Raw genomic sequence first — 19,204 nt, 5'->3', positions numbered from 1 at the left:
TGGGGGGGGTGTTGGCAGAGCCGGCGGGGTTTGGCCCTCAGCTGTTTTCTTTGGAGTAATATGGCCCTCACCGTCTTACGAGTTGTGCAGGCCTGACATAGCATAAGGATTAGGGGTCCCATTTTACAAATGGGGAAGCTGAGAGGACTTGCCCAAAGCAATGCGGAGTCAGTGGCTGGAGAAGGAACCCAGGAGTCCTGACTCTGGGTCTGCTTATGCAGTGACAGCTGGGCACAGGTTCACCTACCTGAGCGAGCTCGAATTCAGCCAGCTCTAGTAAAAAGCAGGAAGGTTTCAGAGCGGGCTAGTGAGCCCAGTACGGAGCCAGAGCCTGTGCTGGGCTTGTACTGCCCGCTCTGGCGGCCAGGCTGGGCTGTCTTCACTGCTGCTCCTGGAGTTAGCTGGAGTCAAGCCAGCTGCAGCAGGTGAGCCCAGACCTACATTTCACTGTGCAGACAGCCCCTCTGTCCTCTGGCTTTACCAGGAGCTCCCATTACTCTCGGAACCCAGGAGTCCTGGTGCCATTAAATCTCATCCACGTTCTAGTGACGGGGAATCATTCTCTTGTGGATATCTCCTGTCTGTGTGCTCCATTCTATGCATCTGATGAAGTGGGCTGTAGCCCACGAAAGCTCATGCTGAAATAAATTTGTTAGTCTCTAAGGTGCCCCAAGTACTCCTGTTCTTTTATCATTAATGTGGTGGTGGGGTGGCAGAACCACTCTGCTCGGCATTCTCCTTCCTCCCAAGAGCGCAGAGAGGCTCCCTGGGCGGGGCAGCTGGAATCTGTGTCATGCCTCTTACCTGTGTCATGCCTGCTCCTAACCTCCTGCAGCTCTGTTCCCATGGGCCAGCTGCCTGGAAATCCTGGTCTGGAGTCTTGTGCCCGGTGAGATCAAAGTGCAGGCAGGAGACTGGCTGGGGCACAGGGCAGCTGGCTACCTGCAGAGCACCTGAGCGCATGTCAGCCTGGTCTCTTGGCATAGGTGAGTCCCACACCTGGCTGTGTCAGCAGGAGGCGGGCCGAGGAACAGGGGAGGAGGCGGAGCAGCAGGCGTAAGCCCCCATCTCCTTGGGAGAAGGAAGAACTGGTTGTAAAGTGCCTGAACCTTGCAGCTGACCACAGAATCTCTCGGCCTTTGCACATCTGCTCCGCACAGATCGTCTCCCTTGCCGCTGGGAGCTCCTGCACCCTTTCATCCCCAGGGCCAGCCCTGCCCATGGGAGCAGCCAGCAGCCTGGGGCTCTGTGGAATATGGCTGTAAGATTTCAGGCAAGTCTCTTTCCTCAGCAGCTGTGCACGTTCGGTGAAGGAGCTCCTGGGCCTGGAGCTTTGCGAGTGCGCGGTAACAGCTGTCGTGGGACAGGGGTACAATGTGAAGGGAGAAATGGGGTTTATCTTGCTCCAGTTCCGCAGCAGCCTGTTCAAAGGACAGCAATTCCAGGCTGAGAAAACAATCTTCTCCAAGCCAACGGCAGCAGCTTTTGCTCACTCCCAGCCTGGCTGAGGTCTGTAGTTCAAGAGGGAGGGAGATGCAAACATCAGGATGATTCTGAGAAGAGTCTGCACACAGCCCATCCTGCTCCTGTTAAAGTCAATGGCAAACCCCCCCGTTGACCTCACGGGACCCGGACTGGCTTTGTGAAGGGTTCAGATATGCTCTGCATGGAGCTGCACCATCCTATCGCTTCTCGTGCTGTAACCTGCAAACATTGCTATTTCAGGCATAACCAGACTTGGATGGTGGTGGATTTTGCTTTCTTGTCACATTGTGGTTACTACTTTGATACACCAGCTGTTCTGAGAAATCCTGTGCTGGGGGGAATGTTCTGTCTGCTGAACCTAGGGATTCCACCTGATGCATAATTTGCCTGACTCAGAGCTCCCTCAAACTTTCGGGGTATTTTAAATATGGCTTGTTCCCTTCAGTGCAGCAACTGCAGGGCCTGGTCTGTTCACTATTGAAGATCCTAGCTCTGCAGAAGGAAGCAAGATGATCCAGGGCTGGGAATCACTGGCTTGATCAGTCTCTGCAGCTTGTGGATTTCAAACCCTCTCTCCAGTTCCTGGAGTCTTTTGTTCACCTGTCCTTTTGGTTTACACCATGGTTTGGCTGTTCCCTTCTTTAGGCATCTGGATGTCTTTCCTGCTCAGGATTTCTCCTCTTGGGTTGTGGCCTCTTGTCCTGCCAACAGATACGCTTTCAGCTGAGGGATGGTTCAGCCCAGCTGATCTGCTTGGGTTGGGGGGTTGTTTGTGAGTGGTTTTCTCGACACTGATAAGGGCTGTCAGGCTTGAGCCTCCACTCTTACTCTGGTTCAGTGTTGGTGTAATTCCACTGACGCAGTCCTGGGGCTGGGGTTGCCAATTTTGGTTGTATGTATTCCTGGAGATTTCATCACATGACATAATCTTTAATTCCTGGAGACTCCACGCCAATCCTGGAGGGATGGCAACCCAACCTGGGGCAGAGTCAGGGCCGTGACCAGTCCCAGGTGATGCTGCTGGTGGTTTTTTCACTGAGGGGACAAAGGTGCTGGGAGGGTGGTGCCTGCTGTTCAAAAAACTGCTGCTGAGGGGAACAGGGACTGGGAGGTCTCTAGACTTCACCCCTTTCTGGATTGGTGGGGCTGGGGGCTGGTGGGGTTGGTGGCAGCTGGAGCTGGCACAATGGGAGAGCATTTTCCACACAGCTCTGCCAATGTACCCCACCTCCGTCCTGACCTGCAGCGCCCCCTGCTTGTCCGGTCTCCGGCCTCCTGACAGATGGTCCTACCCTCGGAGCGGGTATGGTCTGGGTTACTTGATCGATTGCTGATCCTTTCCTACCTGTCAGACACCAGGCTGCCCATCAAGATCTGACCTGCACGGTTTTGAGACTGCAGGTGCCTAATGATCTTGGCGCGTGGCCTGCTCACTCAGAATCCACAGTCTGCTCAGTACTTGAAACTAGGCTGAGAACATGCAGGCTTCTGCTTTTCCCTTTCTTGGATCACAGACCTCACCCTGCTTAATTATGCATCAGTGCGCTGGGGAGCAGGGGTAGGCTATGGGACCTGAGTTCTGTTCCTGGCTCTGTCACTCCATGTGCTCTGGGATCAGTCGCTTCAGTGCTCCATGCCTCAGTTTCCCCATCTGTAAATGGGTGATATTCTTATTATTATTTTTTAAGGTCTCTGATTGGAAATTGCTGTATAAGCACTTACTATATATTGTGAAATGGTCAATTATAGGTTATTATATGCTGAACCAGTGCTCATCATATGTTGTTCTTTGATAGACCGACATGCAGTAGGAACTGTCGTCTGTCCTTGCAGATTGGCTGACCTGTAGATAAGCTTGATTCCCCTCCCTAATTTGAATAGATACTTTAAAGTCATGGACGCGTGTGTAAGCTGGTGGACTTTCTCTGGGGCAGTCTGACCCCTGGGCAGGCCAAGGAGGAGGTCTGCAGTAACCCGATTGATGAGGCTCATAACACACAGCATTTCTAAAGTCCATGGGTTACCATAACTGCAAGCACAGCATTTGTGGGACTTTGACTCCTAATCGCTCTGTCCCTGGAAGGCAGGTGTTTAATTTTGGCTGGAAGCCCCTCTGCTTCCACGTGGACATGTATTGCAGACGATTGCTCTCGAATCCCCAGAGAGGAAAGGCTGGTGAGGTGACTCACGTGTCGCCTGCCTTGGGCTCTGAAGCTGCTGCATCCACTTGAGCTGGGTTCCTAACTGGGGCAGTTGCGGGGTGTACTGCGTCTTCTCCAGCGTTTGGCAGCTGACTGACTCAGAACAAGCTCCTGTCTGGTTCTCCAGCTCCCCAGAGGGCAGGCCGTGGAGGTGGTCAGGGTGTGCCCTGCTCTCCGTGCCATGCCAGCCCCACTTGCCTCCTCCAGGGACTCAGCTTGCTGGGCTGGAGTGTTTAAGACCCTCTGTAGAAACAAAGGGGAAGCATGAGCAGGGATAGCAAGGAGTGGCACCCACCATGTGCTCTGCTAGCTAGTCGCTCGCATTGCCTTCTTGGAGTGGCACAGCTTCATTCTCAAGTGCCCGCATGAATTGTTTAGCAATAAGTAATCATGCAGCTTCTGCTCTTACCTGTTCTTGGATCACTGGCCTCCTCCTGCTGCTTAATACCATGCTGGAGCGCTGTTCAGTGGGGCCAGGGTATGGGGCTAGGTTCTGTGCCGGGCTCTGTCACTCCATGTGCTCTGGCATTAGTCACATCTCTGCTCTTCACTTCAGCTTTCCCCAGTAGTGAGCTCTGTGAATGGAAAAGGTGGTATTAGCACTTATTATTGTCTTTTGATAGGCAGCCATCCAGTAGGAACAGCCAGAGGGCCAGGCATGTTGGCTGACTTGCAGAAACTAGGTTCTTCTTCCTAATTTGAATCGATACGTTCAAATCATGGACCTGCGTGTAAGATAACTGAGTATCTTGTGCAGCTGCTGGCTCAGGGGAGGCCAGGCTGATTTTCACAATAAGTAGACACAGTCCTGGTGGAATTTGCTAGTCTCTTTCCTCCTTCAGCTTTCTTTCTCCACTCCCACTGTTCCCTTCTGATGGAAAATCCAGATTTGCAGGACTCTCATCCTGAGTCTGTCTCAGCAGGTGTAATCCACAACGCAGACTAAACTGGGCCCTTTTAAACAGAACCATTAGGGGTATCAGGTTCCAGAAATTAATGACGAAGCTTTCTCCCTAAAAGCTCGAAAAACATCAAGAAACCTCCCTAATCCCCTGTTGCTGTAGACTGGAATAATCCCTGTTCAGTTTGGGGAAATCGAGGCGCGGGTTAATGACGTGATTTACAGTGTTTCAGTCCCTTGCTGTTACTGTTACTCACTCTGCCTCCCTGGCTTCATTCGATCTCATTGCATTCAGAGGAGCCTGCTGGTGACCTCTATGCTGAAAGCTGCTGTCTGTTTGCAATGCATTTAGCCCCGGTGTCCTGGACACACCCTTAATGGGAGATGCTCTCTCTGCAGCTGCAGAGGCAAGTCTGTTATTTAAAGGGGGGTTTAGGTGGGAGGAGAACATATTACCTCGTTAGGGAAAAGGCAGCTTGTTTCTTTGCAGCTAAGAGTGATTTCTAGTATGCCCAGATCTCTGGGGTCTAGAGAAGTGACAGGAGCAAATTGGCCACCCCTCCCCCTTCTCTGGGGACTGGGGCAACAATCTGATTTTGTTAATTGACCGTCCTTTCCCCCGGGCTTCCAGGTTACAGCCATGGAGGAGATGGTCATCTGGGAGCAGCACACTGTGACGCTGAGCAAGGTGAGCTTGTGCACTGTGCAGTCTCCATCCGGCAGGGTGGGTGTCGGGCCTTTAATTGTGGGTGGCGACACTGCGGTTCAGCCAAGCGTCCTGAATGGGGCCCTCTGCCTTCTGATGTGACTGAGCTCCTGGCGGCATGAGCTGTTCCCAGTGGGGTCCTGCTAACGCCAGCCGAGCCTGGCAGCGCAAACCAGCGGGGGTGGCCAAGCAGCCTCCCAGCAGCGTGAGCTTCCTTGTGGTATTGTGCCAGCTGGATCCCGCCGTTCATGGCAGCGACGCGACTGGCCTGCCAGGCAATCGGCTTATAGCAGTGCCATTAGCGATGCTTAGCAGCCACTCAGAAATGCCTGCCTGCCCCCCCTGCCCACCCCCCTTCCATCTGCAGCCGGCATCCTCTGTGCAGAGCCTGACCTTGTATGTATCTGTCACACTAGGACCCTCGAAGGGGCTTTGGCATCGCCATCTCAGGAGGCAGGGACCGTCCCAGCGGCTTGGCTGGGGACCCCTCTGTCGTTGTCTCAGATGTGGTACCCGGCGGCCCAGCTGATGGCAGGCTCCAGTGAGTGGCAGATGGGGCCAGAAGGATTCACTGAGGAAAGCGTTGTGAGCAAAGAGAGGATCCAAACTTCCCCAAGTTCGGGAGTGTCTTGGATCTGGGCCCCCCTCTACCCAGGAGAGGAAGCAACACTTCAAACGCTTGGGGAAACTGAGGCACAGAGAGGGGCATGATTTGGCTGAAGGTTGGATAGGGAGTCACACAGAACCTGGGAGGTCCTGGCTCCAGTCATATGCTCAGAACATGCCTCGTGGGGGCTGGGAGGAGCGTCTGCTGGGGTCTCTAGTGTGGAAGGAAGAGGAGAGTTAGCAGCTCCTGGGAAGGTCCCTGGTGCACTAGCGTCCTGAGGGGACCTGCCTTCCCAGCTGCTGGCTCCTGACCTGGTGTCAGGAGGCAGACTCGGGGGTGGAGTTGGGGAAGGAAGAGGCCAGTGGGGGGTGCAGACTGAAGGACATGGGGACTTTGAACCTGGGAGGGTCTCCTGCCATTTCTGGGTGGGACAGGCAAATGAACATGCTCTCCGGGGGTGAAGCGTGGGTTAGACTGTCAGGCAGAGGTGTTTGCCTCAGCTAAGAGGCTGCTCCTAGCCACTTGGGAGCCTTTTCGCACTCTCCCTTGTTCCCGGGCAAGGGATCTGCCTGACCTGAGTCTTTCCTTTCCAGGATGAGAGATCACATTGTGATGGTGAACGGCCTTTCCATGGAGAACGTGTCCTCCTCCTTCGCCATCCAGACGCTCAAAACCTGTGGCAAGTTAGCCAACATCGTAAGCGTCCTGCCCAGGAGGGGCTGACTTGGCTTGGGTGGGAGGAGAGGTAACAAGGGTCCAATGTAAAGCCTTGATGTGGGGCAAGTTTTCCTGTTCCACTTGTCTGTCCTTGGGTTAAACGCAGCCCTCATGGAACTGGCTGCAACTCCCCAGCACAGTTAATTCCAGTGAGAACATTTGATGTGCCTGGGCTTGAGTCCCGTTCCCACACTCTGTCCTTAACTTGACTGTCATGATGCTACTAACTCCAGTTGTCTGGCCCATGACAGGGTATAAGCTAAAGCCTAAGTCAGTGCAGGCTAATGCTCAAGTTCATACAACTTGTCAGCTGCTAACACCACCGCTCTGCAGTGTAGACGCAGGCTTGCTCCACTTGAGACTCACTGGTCCTCCAGTGCCGGCCCAAAGGCCCCCTATGTGCCCAGAGAAACAAACAAGTATTGGGGGAGGGATAGCTCAGTGGTTTGAGCATTGGCCTGCTAAACCCAGGGGCGTGAGTTCAATCCTTGAGGGGGCCATTTAGCGAACTGGGGCAAAAATCTGTCTGGGGATTGGCCCTGCTCTGAGCAGGGGGTTGGACTAGATACCTCCCGAGGTCCCTTCCAACCCTGCTACTCTATGTCCTGTCCCCTCTGTGTTTAATCTGAGACAACACAGCTTCTCCTTTGCTCATCTCCTTTTTTCTGTGCCTGTTGAACCATGGAACAGTCTGGATCCCATTAGTTGGTATAATCAGTTGCCTCCAATGCACACACTTAGGAGTTCAAGGAAGGGACTCGTGGGGCTGATCTTCCCTTCAGTTTTACCGATATAACTATTCTGGCTTGGGGGGTGATCACTGAAACAGTTACACCAGGCTAAGCCCCAGTGAGGCTGCAGTTCCATCAATATAAGAAGCGACAGAGAGTCCTGTGGCACCTTCTAGACTAACAGACGTATTGGAGCATGAGCTGTCGGGGGTGAACACCCACTTCGTCAGATGCATGTAGTAGAAATTTAATATAACTTAATATAAAGGTGCCTTGTCCTGGTAGAGTTATTTCCCTTCGCTGTACTGGTACAAAGCACCTTTCTATCAGCAAAACGGCGTCCTCGCGAGGGGCGCTGAGCCGGTGCCAGCCTACTTAAAGGGCTACAACTTTCTAGTATAGAAACCAGGGGGCTCCTCTGATTTGCTGTGAGGCCTTGGGCAAATAACATCAGGTCTCTATGCCGTGGCTTTCCCCATCTGATAATGACACTCTTCTCCCTCTGTGAAGTGCTCTGAAATCAGTGGTGGCTCTTTCGGGAGTGCTGTTTGTGTCTAGCAGAGTATGTGTCACTTGCCAACCAATTCTTCTTCCTTCCCACCTGCAGACAGTGAAGAGACCAAAGAAAATTCAGCTTCCTGTAACCAAAACCAGCCAGCCACTGTCCAGCGACTCCTTGCACTCTCCCAACACCGTCCGATACGATTCTGATGAGGAGTACGGGGACCAGGGAGATGAGCCATCGCCGCGAAGCACCGGGAAAGGATACCGGTACGACAGTTACAACAGGAGCCGGCCTCAGGATGACGCGGATTACAGTAGAGGCTACGATGGAGACTCCTCCAGTGAGAGGAGCTCCGGCCACTCTCGGGTGAAAGGTGACAATCGAAGGCAGGCGTCCAGAAGCAGAAGGCGGAGCCAAGACAGCGGCTCTGAAAGGCAGAGTTACCATAGACAACACTCCACCAATGGCTATGGCCACGAAGAGGATGCCAATGGGCTTGCGCTAGTGTCTGGGTTCAAGAGGCTGCCGCGCCAGGAGATTCCAATGAAACCCATCCGCTCGGTTCTGGTGAAGCAGAAAGAAGGCGATGGTAAGAGGCAGCTTCCCCATTCTCTCCCCACCAACCCCCTCCAGCATGAATGAACCATCCTTCTTCACTGCACAGTCTGGTGGCGGCTGCCTGGCTTGTGGGAGGGACAGAACAGGATGACTTTGGGGGCTCAGAGATGAAGGGCCTTTACCACCAGCGAGGCTGAGCAGTGGTGCATGCGTGTCACTGGCTGTTGTCTTCACTGCTTTGCCCCAGAGGGGATGCCTTGGGGGGGTGGAACAGGAAGGAATAGCTTCGCTTCGACACACACTAGGTCTGTGGCCACATTGCACTGAGTTAACAAAATCAGTTTAGAAACTGAACCAGTTAACTGAGTGCAGTTTGTATATGCGCACCAGGCCTGAGCGACTGGCGTTTATGACCTGGCTAACATGACAGCTGGAGCCGTAGGGGAGGGCAAGGGTTCCCACTGGGTACTGTGGGCTCCTAGCGAGGACCTGTCTCCTTGATACTCCAGATTTGGTATATCTCTAGTTCCAGTCCCTGAAGCTGACTTGTCTCTCTCTCTCTCCTGTGGCACAGAATACGGCTTGAAGCTGGGAAGCCAGATCTTTATCAAACACATAACAGAGACAGGCTTGGCTGCCAAGGACAGCTCGCTGCAGGAGGGGGACCTCATTTTAAAGGTAGGCAGAGGTCTGAAAGGATTGGTGCACTCATCAGCTTGTTCCTGATGCTGGGTTTCAGTGTAGGGTGTGATGCTGTCCCTGGGTCATGTGGTCTTGAGATTCTCGGGAGCTCTCTGCACTAGGAAGATGAGGCTGTTTTAATAACAGATGTTAAACTACTTCTGCCGGCCCCAGAATGGCTTTGAAATATCTGCCCTGCCAGTGTAGACGGGGTAACTGTCTTCAGCATCACTTGAAGGGGGCTGTTTTGACCACACCATCACAACAGGTTCCTTTCCTCGGTGCAGATGCAACAGCAGAAACTCCTCTCCAATCTGCTCGTGAAATATAGGGTGAAACATGGACACATAACCTCACAGCTTGAGAACAGAAGACGGAGCCGGGACCTGATCAGTCTCCAAATACGTTAAGGGCTGTTACAGAGAGGGAGGTGATCAACTGGTTTCCATGTCCATTGAAGGGAAGACAAGAAGTAATGGGCTTAATCTGCAGCAAGGAAGATTTAGGTTAGATGTTAAGGAAAACTCTCTAACTCTCAGGGTAGCGAAGCTCTGGAACAGACTTCCCGGGGGGCTGTGGAATCCCCGTCACTGGAGGATTGTAAGACCAGGCTGGACAAACCCTGTCAGGGGTGGCCTAGATTTACTGGTCCTGCCTCAGCGCAGGGATCTGGATTTGATTGCCTTTGAAGGTCCCTTCCAACCCAACATTTCGATGGTTCTATCAGCAAGAACGCTCAAACTCACACTCTGTTCCCCAAGCGAATCAGTTCTACTTGGACACTCTCCCATTTGCAGTTCGGAGTCTAGCCTGCTGGTTGTGTGTCTTGCCATAGCACCAAGGAGCCTAGTCGTGGCTCAGGCGCTAGGTGCTGGACAAACCCAGACCAGAGACGCAGATCCTGCCCCAAAGAGCTGACAATTGGAGTAACATTACTGGGATTTATTTCTGACAGCATGTAGTGCTTGGAGCTGTGTAGTTCATGTTTTGTGAGAGCTGAAGATGAGCAATTGGTGTATAATGATGAGTGATGTCACTTACCTGAAAGCATTGAGCTGTAGATATGAACCGATACTTGTCAGCTGATCAGTTGGTTTGATTTTGTACCATATTATGGGAGGAGAACTTAATTTCTGACTTTTTATTACTGAGATCTCCCCTTCCAGGAAGTTATTACATGCAAATATTCCACAATGTCCTGTGCCTGTTTATTTGATATTAACAGGTAATCAGTGGTTTGCTCATCGGCTCCAATGGTTACATACTTTTTTTGGCTGATGACTTGGTTTAGCTGGTCGAAGTCACGTGACACAGTGGCATGGGGGTGAGGCTATCTGGCATGTCGATTACTCTGGGCTCTTTCCTGGCCAGGAGATGTGTGTATTCCTTCTCCCGCCTTGGGAGAATTCAGGCTGCCTGGGTGTGACCATGGTTGCATTGCAGAGGAGTGGACAATGTGTGTCTTTGTGAGTAGCTGTGGGTGTGTGAGCGGGTGCTGATAAACGGCTTCACACTGAATTTCCCAGTTTTGTGTGAGAAACAGGTCACATTGCGCAGGACAGCAGGGTGTGGTGGGTGGGTATTTTGAGGTTTGAGTTTCTGTATTTTAATGTTTAAATCACAGCGTTTGCTCCCTGTCTCGTCTCGCTCTGAAAGTTTCTAAGTAATTTCTTGTTCCATAAGATTATCCAGTTCACCTCCCACACCCAATGTGGGTGGAGCCAGCCCCCCCCAGGGGGCAGTCGGGAGGGGGTGGGAGCAGCAGCTATTGCTGGGATGGCACTTCACCCGCAGCCATTCTCTGCTGGGGGAATGCCCTTGGGGGCTATTAGAGACACAAGGAGGGGGAGGGAATCTTGTCTATTGGGCCAACTTCTGTCGGTGGAAGAAAGCAGCTTGGGAGCTCACATGGGGCTTGGGTCTTCTTCAGGTCTGGGAGGCAGGGAAGGTGGGAGCGGAGGAGGAGGCACAACTTAGGGCCGTGCTTGGGCTGTTCTAACCTATCCCTGCATTGATCTGCCTCTTGCCAGCCCCAGCACAGAGATGGGGCAAAGCCTCCTCAGTTGGTCCCTGCCCCCGGAAGGACTGTCCGCGACGCCTGCCTGCTCCCAGGTATCCTCTGGTCTCTGAGACTGTCCTCCTCAGCACTCCCCCCAGAACAAAGGGAGGCAGCTACTCTCCACTCTGCCCCATTGTAACCGTGGGGCCGTGGGCTCAGACCTGCCATTCTGGGACGTGAGGATGGAGCCTGTCGGGGCCAGCGAGGAACTGGGCTATTGCGTCTGCTCTTGTGGCTCCTCTTGCCCTTTCGTTCTCCTGATCCTTCTCTCCTAGGCCCTTTTCTCACCTCTCTGGTTGATGGTTGGGCCATTATGGCTTTGTCTAGCCTGGGACTTCATGGGGTTATTAGGTCTCGTTCGTTAGGTCGGGCTAGCTAACGTGATCTATCTTAGCCCAGACAAAGCCTGTGTGTTGTTGGATCTCCAAAGAGGACTTCAGAGGAGCCTCTTAAACCTTCTGTCTCTACTTTGTTGTGACTGACACTCGCTCTTGTGAGCGTTTCATGCTCAAAACCTCCTGTTATAATGCTGTGCTCAAAACTCTGTTATGTTTATTGCTCTGCACAGACACCTCTGCTGTTTTCACCCCTTTGCTCTGGGCAGCCTTAATTTTGCTCACTGATGTTAGATTTTTTTTTCATCTAAGACCTCAGCTGGAGTACTGGGTCCAGCTCGAGGCCCCACACCTTAGGAAGGTGGGGGGGACACTGGAGAAAGTCCAGAAGAGAGCAACAAAAATGGTGAAAGGTCTAGAAAACACAAGCTAGGAAGAAAGATGGGAAAAGGTTGGGTTTGTGTAATCTGGAGAAGGGAAGACTGAGGAGGGACATAGCAGTCTTCAAGTATGTAAAGGGTTGCTCTGAAGAGGAGAAAGATAAATTGTTCTCCTCATCCACTGAGGACAGGACAAGAAGCACTGGGCTTAAATTGCAGCAAGGGAAGTTTTGGTTGGACATTAGGAAAAAGCCCCTAACTGTGAGGGTGGCTAAGCACTGGAACAAATTATCTGAGGAGGGTGTGGAATCTCCAGCTCTGGAGCTTTTTAAGAGCAGGTTGGACAAACCCCTGTCAGGGGTGGTCTAGATAATACTTGGCCCTGCCTCGGTGCAGGAGACTGGACTAGAGACCTTTCGAGGGCCCTTCCAGGCCTGCGTGTCTGTGATTGAAATATCTCTTTTTACTAAATGGTATGAATTCCTTGCTGTGTGGTGCATTCTGAGGGGTCTGCACCATGGCTTGGAACCCACAGAGCTCCGAAAAAGACACATCCCCTGTCTGAACAGCTGGAGCAGGTGTTGTGGGTTTGGGTATTTTTGGAGGGTTTCTTTGTTTTGGGGACTAGATTGTCTTTTACCGACAGAAGTGTTTTGGTAAGGTTGGGAGGTAGTTAATGGCACAGCCCCTAGTGTGGACACAGCAACTCGTGTCGTTTATTGCCATGTGCACCTCAGTGCCAGAATAACTGCACCCGCACGGGGGGCTTGTACCAGCATCAGTGTGTATCTGTTCCTAACCCACCCTAGCGACATAGTGGTGTGTGCGTGTGTGTACGTGCCTGCTGGAAAACTGCCATTTAACAACTACCTCATTTAAACCCCAAATCACCATAGAAAATTCCAAATGTGCCAAATTTATCATTTCAAATCGTTCCAAGAAGTATTCCAGAGGGATCAGAAGGAGATAGTTGAAAGGAAGGGCCTGGGGCAGCATTAGCCACAGAGCTGCCATCAGCGCCTTCATCATCCTGTCTGGACAAACTGAGTCCTCACACAAACAGGGAATGCGGTGGCCAGCCTGCCCCAGGGTGGAGTTTGGCCCCTGAAAACCTGAGCAGAGGTGAGTGCTCATTGGTTACAGTGATAGACAAGTGCACGCAAAGAACCCAATCTAAGGTCCTTTCTCCTGGCCAAAGCAACCCTCTGGCCTTGTCTGTGCAGACAAGCACAGGTGCTGGCTTCCTCTGGGCCCCATGGATGCTCAAACCCCCACCCCCATCTGACTCATTCCTACAAGCCTCCACCCCCACCCCACCTCTTCCTGCCCATTTCCACCCCGTCCCCTGTGTGTGCCCCATCCCCACTCCTCCCTCTGTCCCCCAAGCGCCTCCTGCAAACCGCGGAACAGCTGATCATGGCAGGTGGGCAGGAGGTGCTGGGACAGAGGGGAGGAGTTGATCGGTGGGGCAATTGGTGAATGGGAGGCACTGGCAGGGAGCAGGTGGGTGCTAAGCACCCACTAATTTTTTTTCCATGGGTGCTGCTTGGCTGGAGCACCCACAAAGTCGGCACCTATGGAGACAAGGTTTGTGTTTAACATGGAGTTACTTAGCTAGCTGGCTCAGTGGCGAAAAAGCACAGATGGGTTTTATGTCAGTAGAGCTAGTCAAGGTGAACATTTTACTAACTAGTTCATTTAATGGTCCCTGCCCCTTCCCAGCCAGACTTGTACATAACCTGATCTCTGCAAACGAGGACACCACTGATGCTTTGTGTGTGTGGAGTGGGGAGGGGCGCGGTGATTTTATTATTTTAGTGCATAAAAATACAGAAGCCGAAGCGGATTTGTTCAAGAGGCCCTGGCAAGAGGGTCAGAACAGACGACTATAATTAAACTCGATTTGCAAGTGTGTTTCACAGGCTGGGCACATCAGGAGGTGCTGCTTGTCTGGGGAACTTTCTAAACATGGTGCTAGTTTTCTGTTCTCACTTCTGTTCAGAAGCAGGGGGATGGGATGGATCACTTGATTGTCTGTTTTGTTCATTCCCTCTGGGGCACCTGGCACTGACCCCTCTTGGCAGACTCTGGACTAGATGGACCTTTGGTCTGACCCAGTATGGCCGTTCTTATGTACATACTCAGGGGTCTTTGTGTGGTGAGAGATCCTTCCACCCTCCCATCAGCAGGTGGTTTGGGGACAGACAGAGTGCGTGTGCGTGTGCTCACACTCTAACCATATACCTCCTTCCTGGCTCAGCTTCCCATCTATCTAAGAGCTTATGATATTACCCACTGTGGTTGAGAAGTGCTTTGAAATCTCTGGATGAAAACCCCTCTGTAGTAGTGGGGAGCATTGTTGTTAACGGGCCTGCTGTTCCTCACTGTGCTGGGCCTGTCGGTGTGCACAGCATGATTAAACTCCTTGTTCCAATTCCCACGTGGACTTGCTGGGCTTTGTACCTGCCTGCATTGTCCAAAGAAATGTCTTTCCTGATCGCAGCAGGGTAGCTATGGGGACCAGAGCCAGCCTTGGCCCTGCCTGTTAAATCAACAGTCCCACCCCTCCCGTTGGGCGCTCGGATATGAGGCACGCTGGCGGGCGTGAGGGAGTATGACTGGCTCAGCGCTGCACTCCCCAGTGTGATTTCTAGATTAGCTGGGGCAGGGGGATGGCGGATCCGGACTTACTCCGTTTTCGCTACCCCCCTGCTCTCGGCTGTGCCCAGCCCCAGGAAAGGCTGCAGCCTCCCCCTGAGCATGGTGCTTGGCAGCTCTGTAATCCTCCACCCCCTCTCTCTGCCCTCTGGCTAGATTAATGGTGTCACCAGCGAGAACATGTCTCTGGCTGACACCCGCAGGCTGATTGAAAGGTCAGAGGGGACGCTGAGGCTGCTCGTGTTCCGGGACAACCGGCAGTTCCTGGTCAACATCCCCCAAGTGAGAGACAGCGACAGCGACAGCTCGCGGCTGGATGGTGAGCAGAGTCACAAGGGCCCGGGGAACCTCCAGGTGGAAGGAGCCGGGACACCCGTCTTCTGTGGCTGACTTGGGTACAGGCCACGTGGCAGTACCATGTTCAATGCTGGGGAGGGGGAGAACTCGCCAGGGCAGCAGCAAGTTCTGAATTCAGAGGTCCCAGTGACCTAATTGCCCTGGTGCTCTGGCTGTTGGACTCTGCGGGGTAGTTACTGCTTGGGAGCCTATGCAAAAGGCAGTCCTCCAGCGACAGCCTATGCAGTGGGCTCGGTGCACCCCAGTCTGGCGAGAGCTGGGTTTCTGCCAGATCTGCTCGGTGCTGGGCCAGCTGGCGGGGGAAGCCAGGCGCTGCCACTGGGCGTCTAGGGAGGTCAGCAGTGGAGCGGTACGCAGCAGACTTGCCGGTGTTCTCGAGTGAACGGCAGGGCCATGGGCTCTGAGCACTTGGTCTGTTGCCTCCAAGCCATTGTTGTCTCAGTGCATCAGACAGCAAGAATCCTCCAGTCCTTCCCCAGCCCCGATCACTCAGCGGGTCTCGCGCCCTGCCACTCCCACAGAGCTGAGGAGGGAAATGAACTTGTGCCCTGGCGTACCTGGCTCTACTGCGCTCTTCTCTTCCCCCCTTTGTGCTCTAGACATCTCTGACATTGGTTCCGAACTGTCCGACCCGCCCCCAGCACAGAGCCCCCAGCGGGCCCCCGAGGCCTCCAGGATGAACTCGCTATCGTAAGCCACTTGTCTCTTCCTCTTCCCCTCCCCTGCCCCCCTTTGAGTCATCAGACCCTCGCTGTGCCACCCTGGGCGGAGGGGCCGCTCCCCTTCTGCCCCGGCTGTGTTCCCCAGCGGCCGCCTCGTCCTGAGACACCATCAGATCCCTGAGAGACGGCCCCGGGTTGGGGTTGTGGATCGACACAGCTCTGACGCTGATTGGCTCAGGTGCTGCTCTCTGCCTGTCCCCCTCTCCCCTCTGCAACCTGGATAATCCGTGTGTACGAGTCCTCGCCGCACCCAGGAGCCAGTGCCGAGTGACGCCATTAGTAAGGTCATGTGGAGCTGGGCCCTGAGTCTAGTTTAAAGGCGACCTCCCCACCTTTGACCTGTACTGCAAACCTCGCCCAGTTTTCAAGGGAATGTTCCCGCTCCAGCTGGAGCAGCCTACGCGGAGCTCCCAGGGGGTCTGTTAGTTGGGGCCCATAGTGTAACCATCAGGAGCCTCTGACTTCACGGAGTCAGAGAACAGCAGCACGGGGCCTTCTGCACCATGGGGCATTACACTGCTTGGCAGTCACTGTTCTCTCCCCGGCCAGGACAGCCCCTGCGGATGGCACCTCTCTAAGGGCTCCTTGGTGGATGAGGGAGGGGCTGGAGCAGGTGCCTGCTGGAGCAGCAGGGCAGCATGGGCATCTCCCTGCCTGATCCAGCCAGCAACTGGTCTGTGGCTTGTCAGAGAGGAGTCTGGGGGCTGTGAGCCACCAGAGCTCTGCCCCTGCAGAGCTGACTGGGGCCTGCGCCCCAGAGAACAGCACTTCCCAGGGGACGGCAGCCTGGCAGAGTGGGCTGCGTGCTGGTGAAGAGCCAGGCCCTGTGGCATAGACTGGATCTTTTGTGGAGCAGGGAGTATGTGCGCATGTGCTGTGCACGTGCAGTGTGCTCGCAGTGCCCAGTACAACAGGGTCCTAACCCCACAAGCACTGCTGGCACCCAGCTGCAGCACACTCCTCCAGCTGGCAGCTCCACTGAGCAGCTCCAGTCCCCTCAGCTCTGTTCCCCCCACTTCTCGTGTGCTTGCTGCGGCGGGAAGGGGACCTCCAGGAGCAGGGCCAAACCAGGCAGCCCAGTAAGTGCGAGTCCCGGGATATCCCCATGCCTCCAGCCGAGCTCTCTCAGGCAAGGGGCTGCTGCTTTTGGGGGCTGCAGGAAAGGACTCTCTGAATGGGACCAGGGCCCCCTTCCCTGAGCTCATGCAGCTGCGATGGAGCCAGCGCGGAGCAGGTCGGGTAGGAAGAGCTGAGACCGACCCTGGCTCCTTCAGACAAAGCTCCCGTTTGGGGTGGTGAAGTGCCCAGTCCTGCTTAACTCTCATCCTCTCTTTGCTCTAGGGAGGGGAAACAGCTCCGCAGGGAGCCGGCAGTGACTGTACAGGAGAACGATGCTCCTGTCCCAGGTGAGTCCTGGCTATTGGGTCTCCTCCGGGCTACGCAGGGAACCTCGAGGCCGAGTCCAGCCTGTCCTGCTCTGGAGACAGGCTGGGCAGCCTCTCCTTCGCAGGCTGCTGCTTCACACCCCTCCAGCGTGTTGGGAATGGGCTGATGTGTCCATCTGGTTCCTGGCACTCAGGTGTCTTCATGGCAGGAACCACCAGGGTGGGTAGGAGTCACTGGAAGTCCAGCTGTCCAGCTAAGTGGAGGGGTCCAGGACTGAGTGGGGCCCTGGAAACCAATCTTCTTACTTGTCTGGAGAGGAGGCCTCTCCAGGGCACGGCTGAAGATCCGTTGGGGGTCCGGGGGGTGAATGGCAGCTGGGGGGAGGGGGAGCCTACCCAGCGGCTCTCAGTGCTGCCCTGGTTCTGTGGCGGAGCAGAGGCCGTCAGTCTCTGAGGCTGTCGGTAGGGGCCGCTCACCAGCGCTGACTTCCCATACGTGAGGCCAGGCTCTGAACAGACAGTGGGCAGAGCTCCCGGCCGGGCCAGGCAGGGCAAGCAGCTGTGTTCTGGCAGCAGCCTTGTGTAGTCTTGGCGCTCCGATGGCCTGTGTGCATCTCCCCCTGCGGCGTCCTTTGCTCTCGAGCCCCTGCACAAGGGCACGCTGCTCTCTGGCGGTGCTGCCTGCAGCTCTGAAGTCAGCGGCATGGACGTCCCCGTCTTCATAAGCCATCTCTGGAGCACTGTGCCACACACCACCCCCAGGCAGTCAGTGGGCTCTTTGCTCTTGAGAAACTCTCTGTTTCCACCGCCCTGCCCCAGCAAAGTCCCTACTGCAGCCCTCAAAGCAGCTTAAATGTCCAGGGCTGCTCCACCTTACCCCACCCTCTCCCACTTCAGATCCCCAGGAGCCCGCTGAGGAGAGTGGCTCCAGCATCTCTCATGGCCACCGTGCAGCCAGAGCCAGCGACGAGGATGGGTAAGCTGCTGCCGTGTGTTCCCCGGGCTCAGAGACCTCCTGGCTAGCTGAGGAAGGGAGCCGTGTCTAGGCGCGGGTATGGCGGAGGTGCTGTGCAGACAGAGGAAGGCCCTGCCCAGACACAGTGCAGCGCAGTCCTGAGCGAGAGCCTGGGGAGAAGCCACATGGGGGCGATTGGAAATAGGTGGGTTTAAGAAGAGCTCTGAAGCCAAAGGAGAGGGCTCTCAGCAGGGGGTGAGCTCATGGGGCTCCAATGGAGCCAGCATGGAGCAGAGCAGGTAGGAGTAGCTGAGGGCTAAGCTCTCGTGTGGGGGTGGGGGGCAAGTGCCCTCGAGCCCTCTTGTGCTGGCTGGGGATGATGAGCTGCTGGAACCCGACAGCAGCGCTGACTCCGCTGCTCCAAGCTCATGCTCCGGTTCTTCCCGGTGCAGGTACAGCCCGGACACCAAGATCGTGCGCTTTGTGAAGGCCAAGAGCATCGGGCTGCGGCTGGCTGGCGGCAATGACGTGGGCATCTTTGTGGCAGGCGTGCAGGAGGGGAGCCCTGCGGCCGGCCAGGGGATCAAAGAGGGAGACCAGGTTCTGCAGGTACCACCACAAACGCAGGGGAGGGGGAGTGTCTGGCATGAAAGTGCTGCTGGGTCCCCGAGCCTCCCTGCGCAAGGGGGTCCTCGGCCAGTGCGGCTCTTGGGAAGTAGCTGAGCCTGGGAAGGGCAGGGGAGCCCAAAATCCTGGGATTGTTTCATGGCTCAGCTCCCTACGGTCTGGGATGTCCCAAGCTCTCGCTTGCTACACGACGTGACCGTCTCTAGCCTCTCATACTCCCTCGCTCCTAGCAGCCCTGCACCCCAGCTAAGGGGCCTTGTCCTGTGTGGAGAGTCACCCACAAATGGAGTCAGGAGCTACCCTGCTGGCAGCTAATCCTGGGAGATGACACTGGACATGCTTCTCCCAACCTCTAGTCCAGCCCTGCCCCGGCCAGGAGCGTACGTCTCCTGGCTGTGAGCACTTCCAGGGGCTCAGCCAGGAGCGGTCACCCCCTCTGGCGGTCCTGCATTGCATGTCTAGAATACCCGGAGCACATCCGTGCTCTTCCCCGAGGGATCCGGGCCCCCCGCTCTCCTTGAAGCATCCCCAGGTTAATGTGCAGCGGCCGCCATCTCAGCTGGCAGCCCGGGGCTTGAACCGGGGAGCTCCCAGAGCTAAAGACACAAGCCCCTACAACTGGAGCGATGTAACG

The 19,204-nt window shown here is 54.9% G+C and overlaps 1 protein-coding gene across 1 annotated transcript in view; it reads left to right on the top strand.

Annotated features, from left to right (window-relative positions):
• TJP3 (tight junction protein 3) overlaps nt 1-19,204 on the top strand; it is a 55,226-nt gene that overhangs the window by 27,883 nt on the left and 8,139 nt on the right. The window contains exons 2-11 of the mRNA XM_032774768.2: nt 5,219-5,275; nt 5,710-5,834; nt 6,494-6,596; nt 7,956-8,442; nt 8,986-9,089; nt 14,681-14,843; nt 15,481-15,571; nt 16,945-17,009; nt 17,886-17,964; nt 18,396-18,552. Coding sequence (XP_032630659.1) covers nt 5,228-5,275; nt 5,710-5,834; nt 6,494-6,596; nt 7,956-8,442; nt 8,986-9,089; nt 14,681-14,843; nt 15,481-15,571; nt 16,945-17,009; nt 17,886-17,964; nt 18,396-18,552 — 1,422 coding nt within the window. The 5' untranslated portion in view covers nt 5,219-5,227. The remainder of the gene's footprint in view (nt 1-5,218; nt 5,276-5,709; nt 5,835-6,493; nt 6,597-7,955; nt 8,443-8,985; nt 9,090-14,680; nt 14,844-15,480; nt 15,572-16,944; nt 17,010-17,885; nt 17,965-18,395; nt 18,553-19,204) is intronic.

Source organism: Chelonoidis abingdonii, chromosome 11, assembly GCF_003597395.2.
Source record: "Chelonoidis abingdonii isolate Lonesome George chromosome 11, CheloAbing_2.0, whole genome shotgun sequence".
In the NCBI taxonomy this organism is placed as follows: Eukaryota; Metazoa; Chordata; order Testudines; family Testudinidae; genus Chelonoidis; species Chelonoidis abingdonii.
The sequence above is the reverse complement of the archived record's forward strand: the minus strand, read 5'-3'. Positions and strand labels throughout refer to the sequence as shown.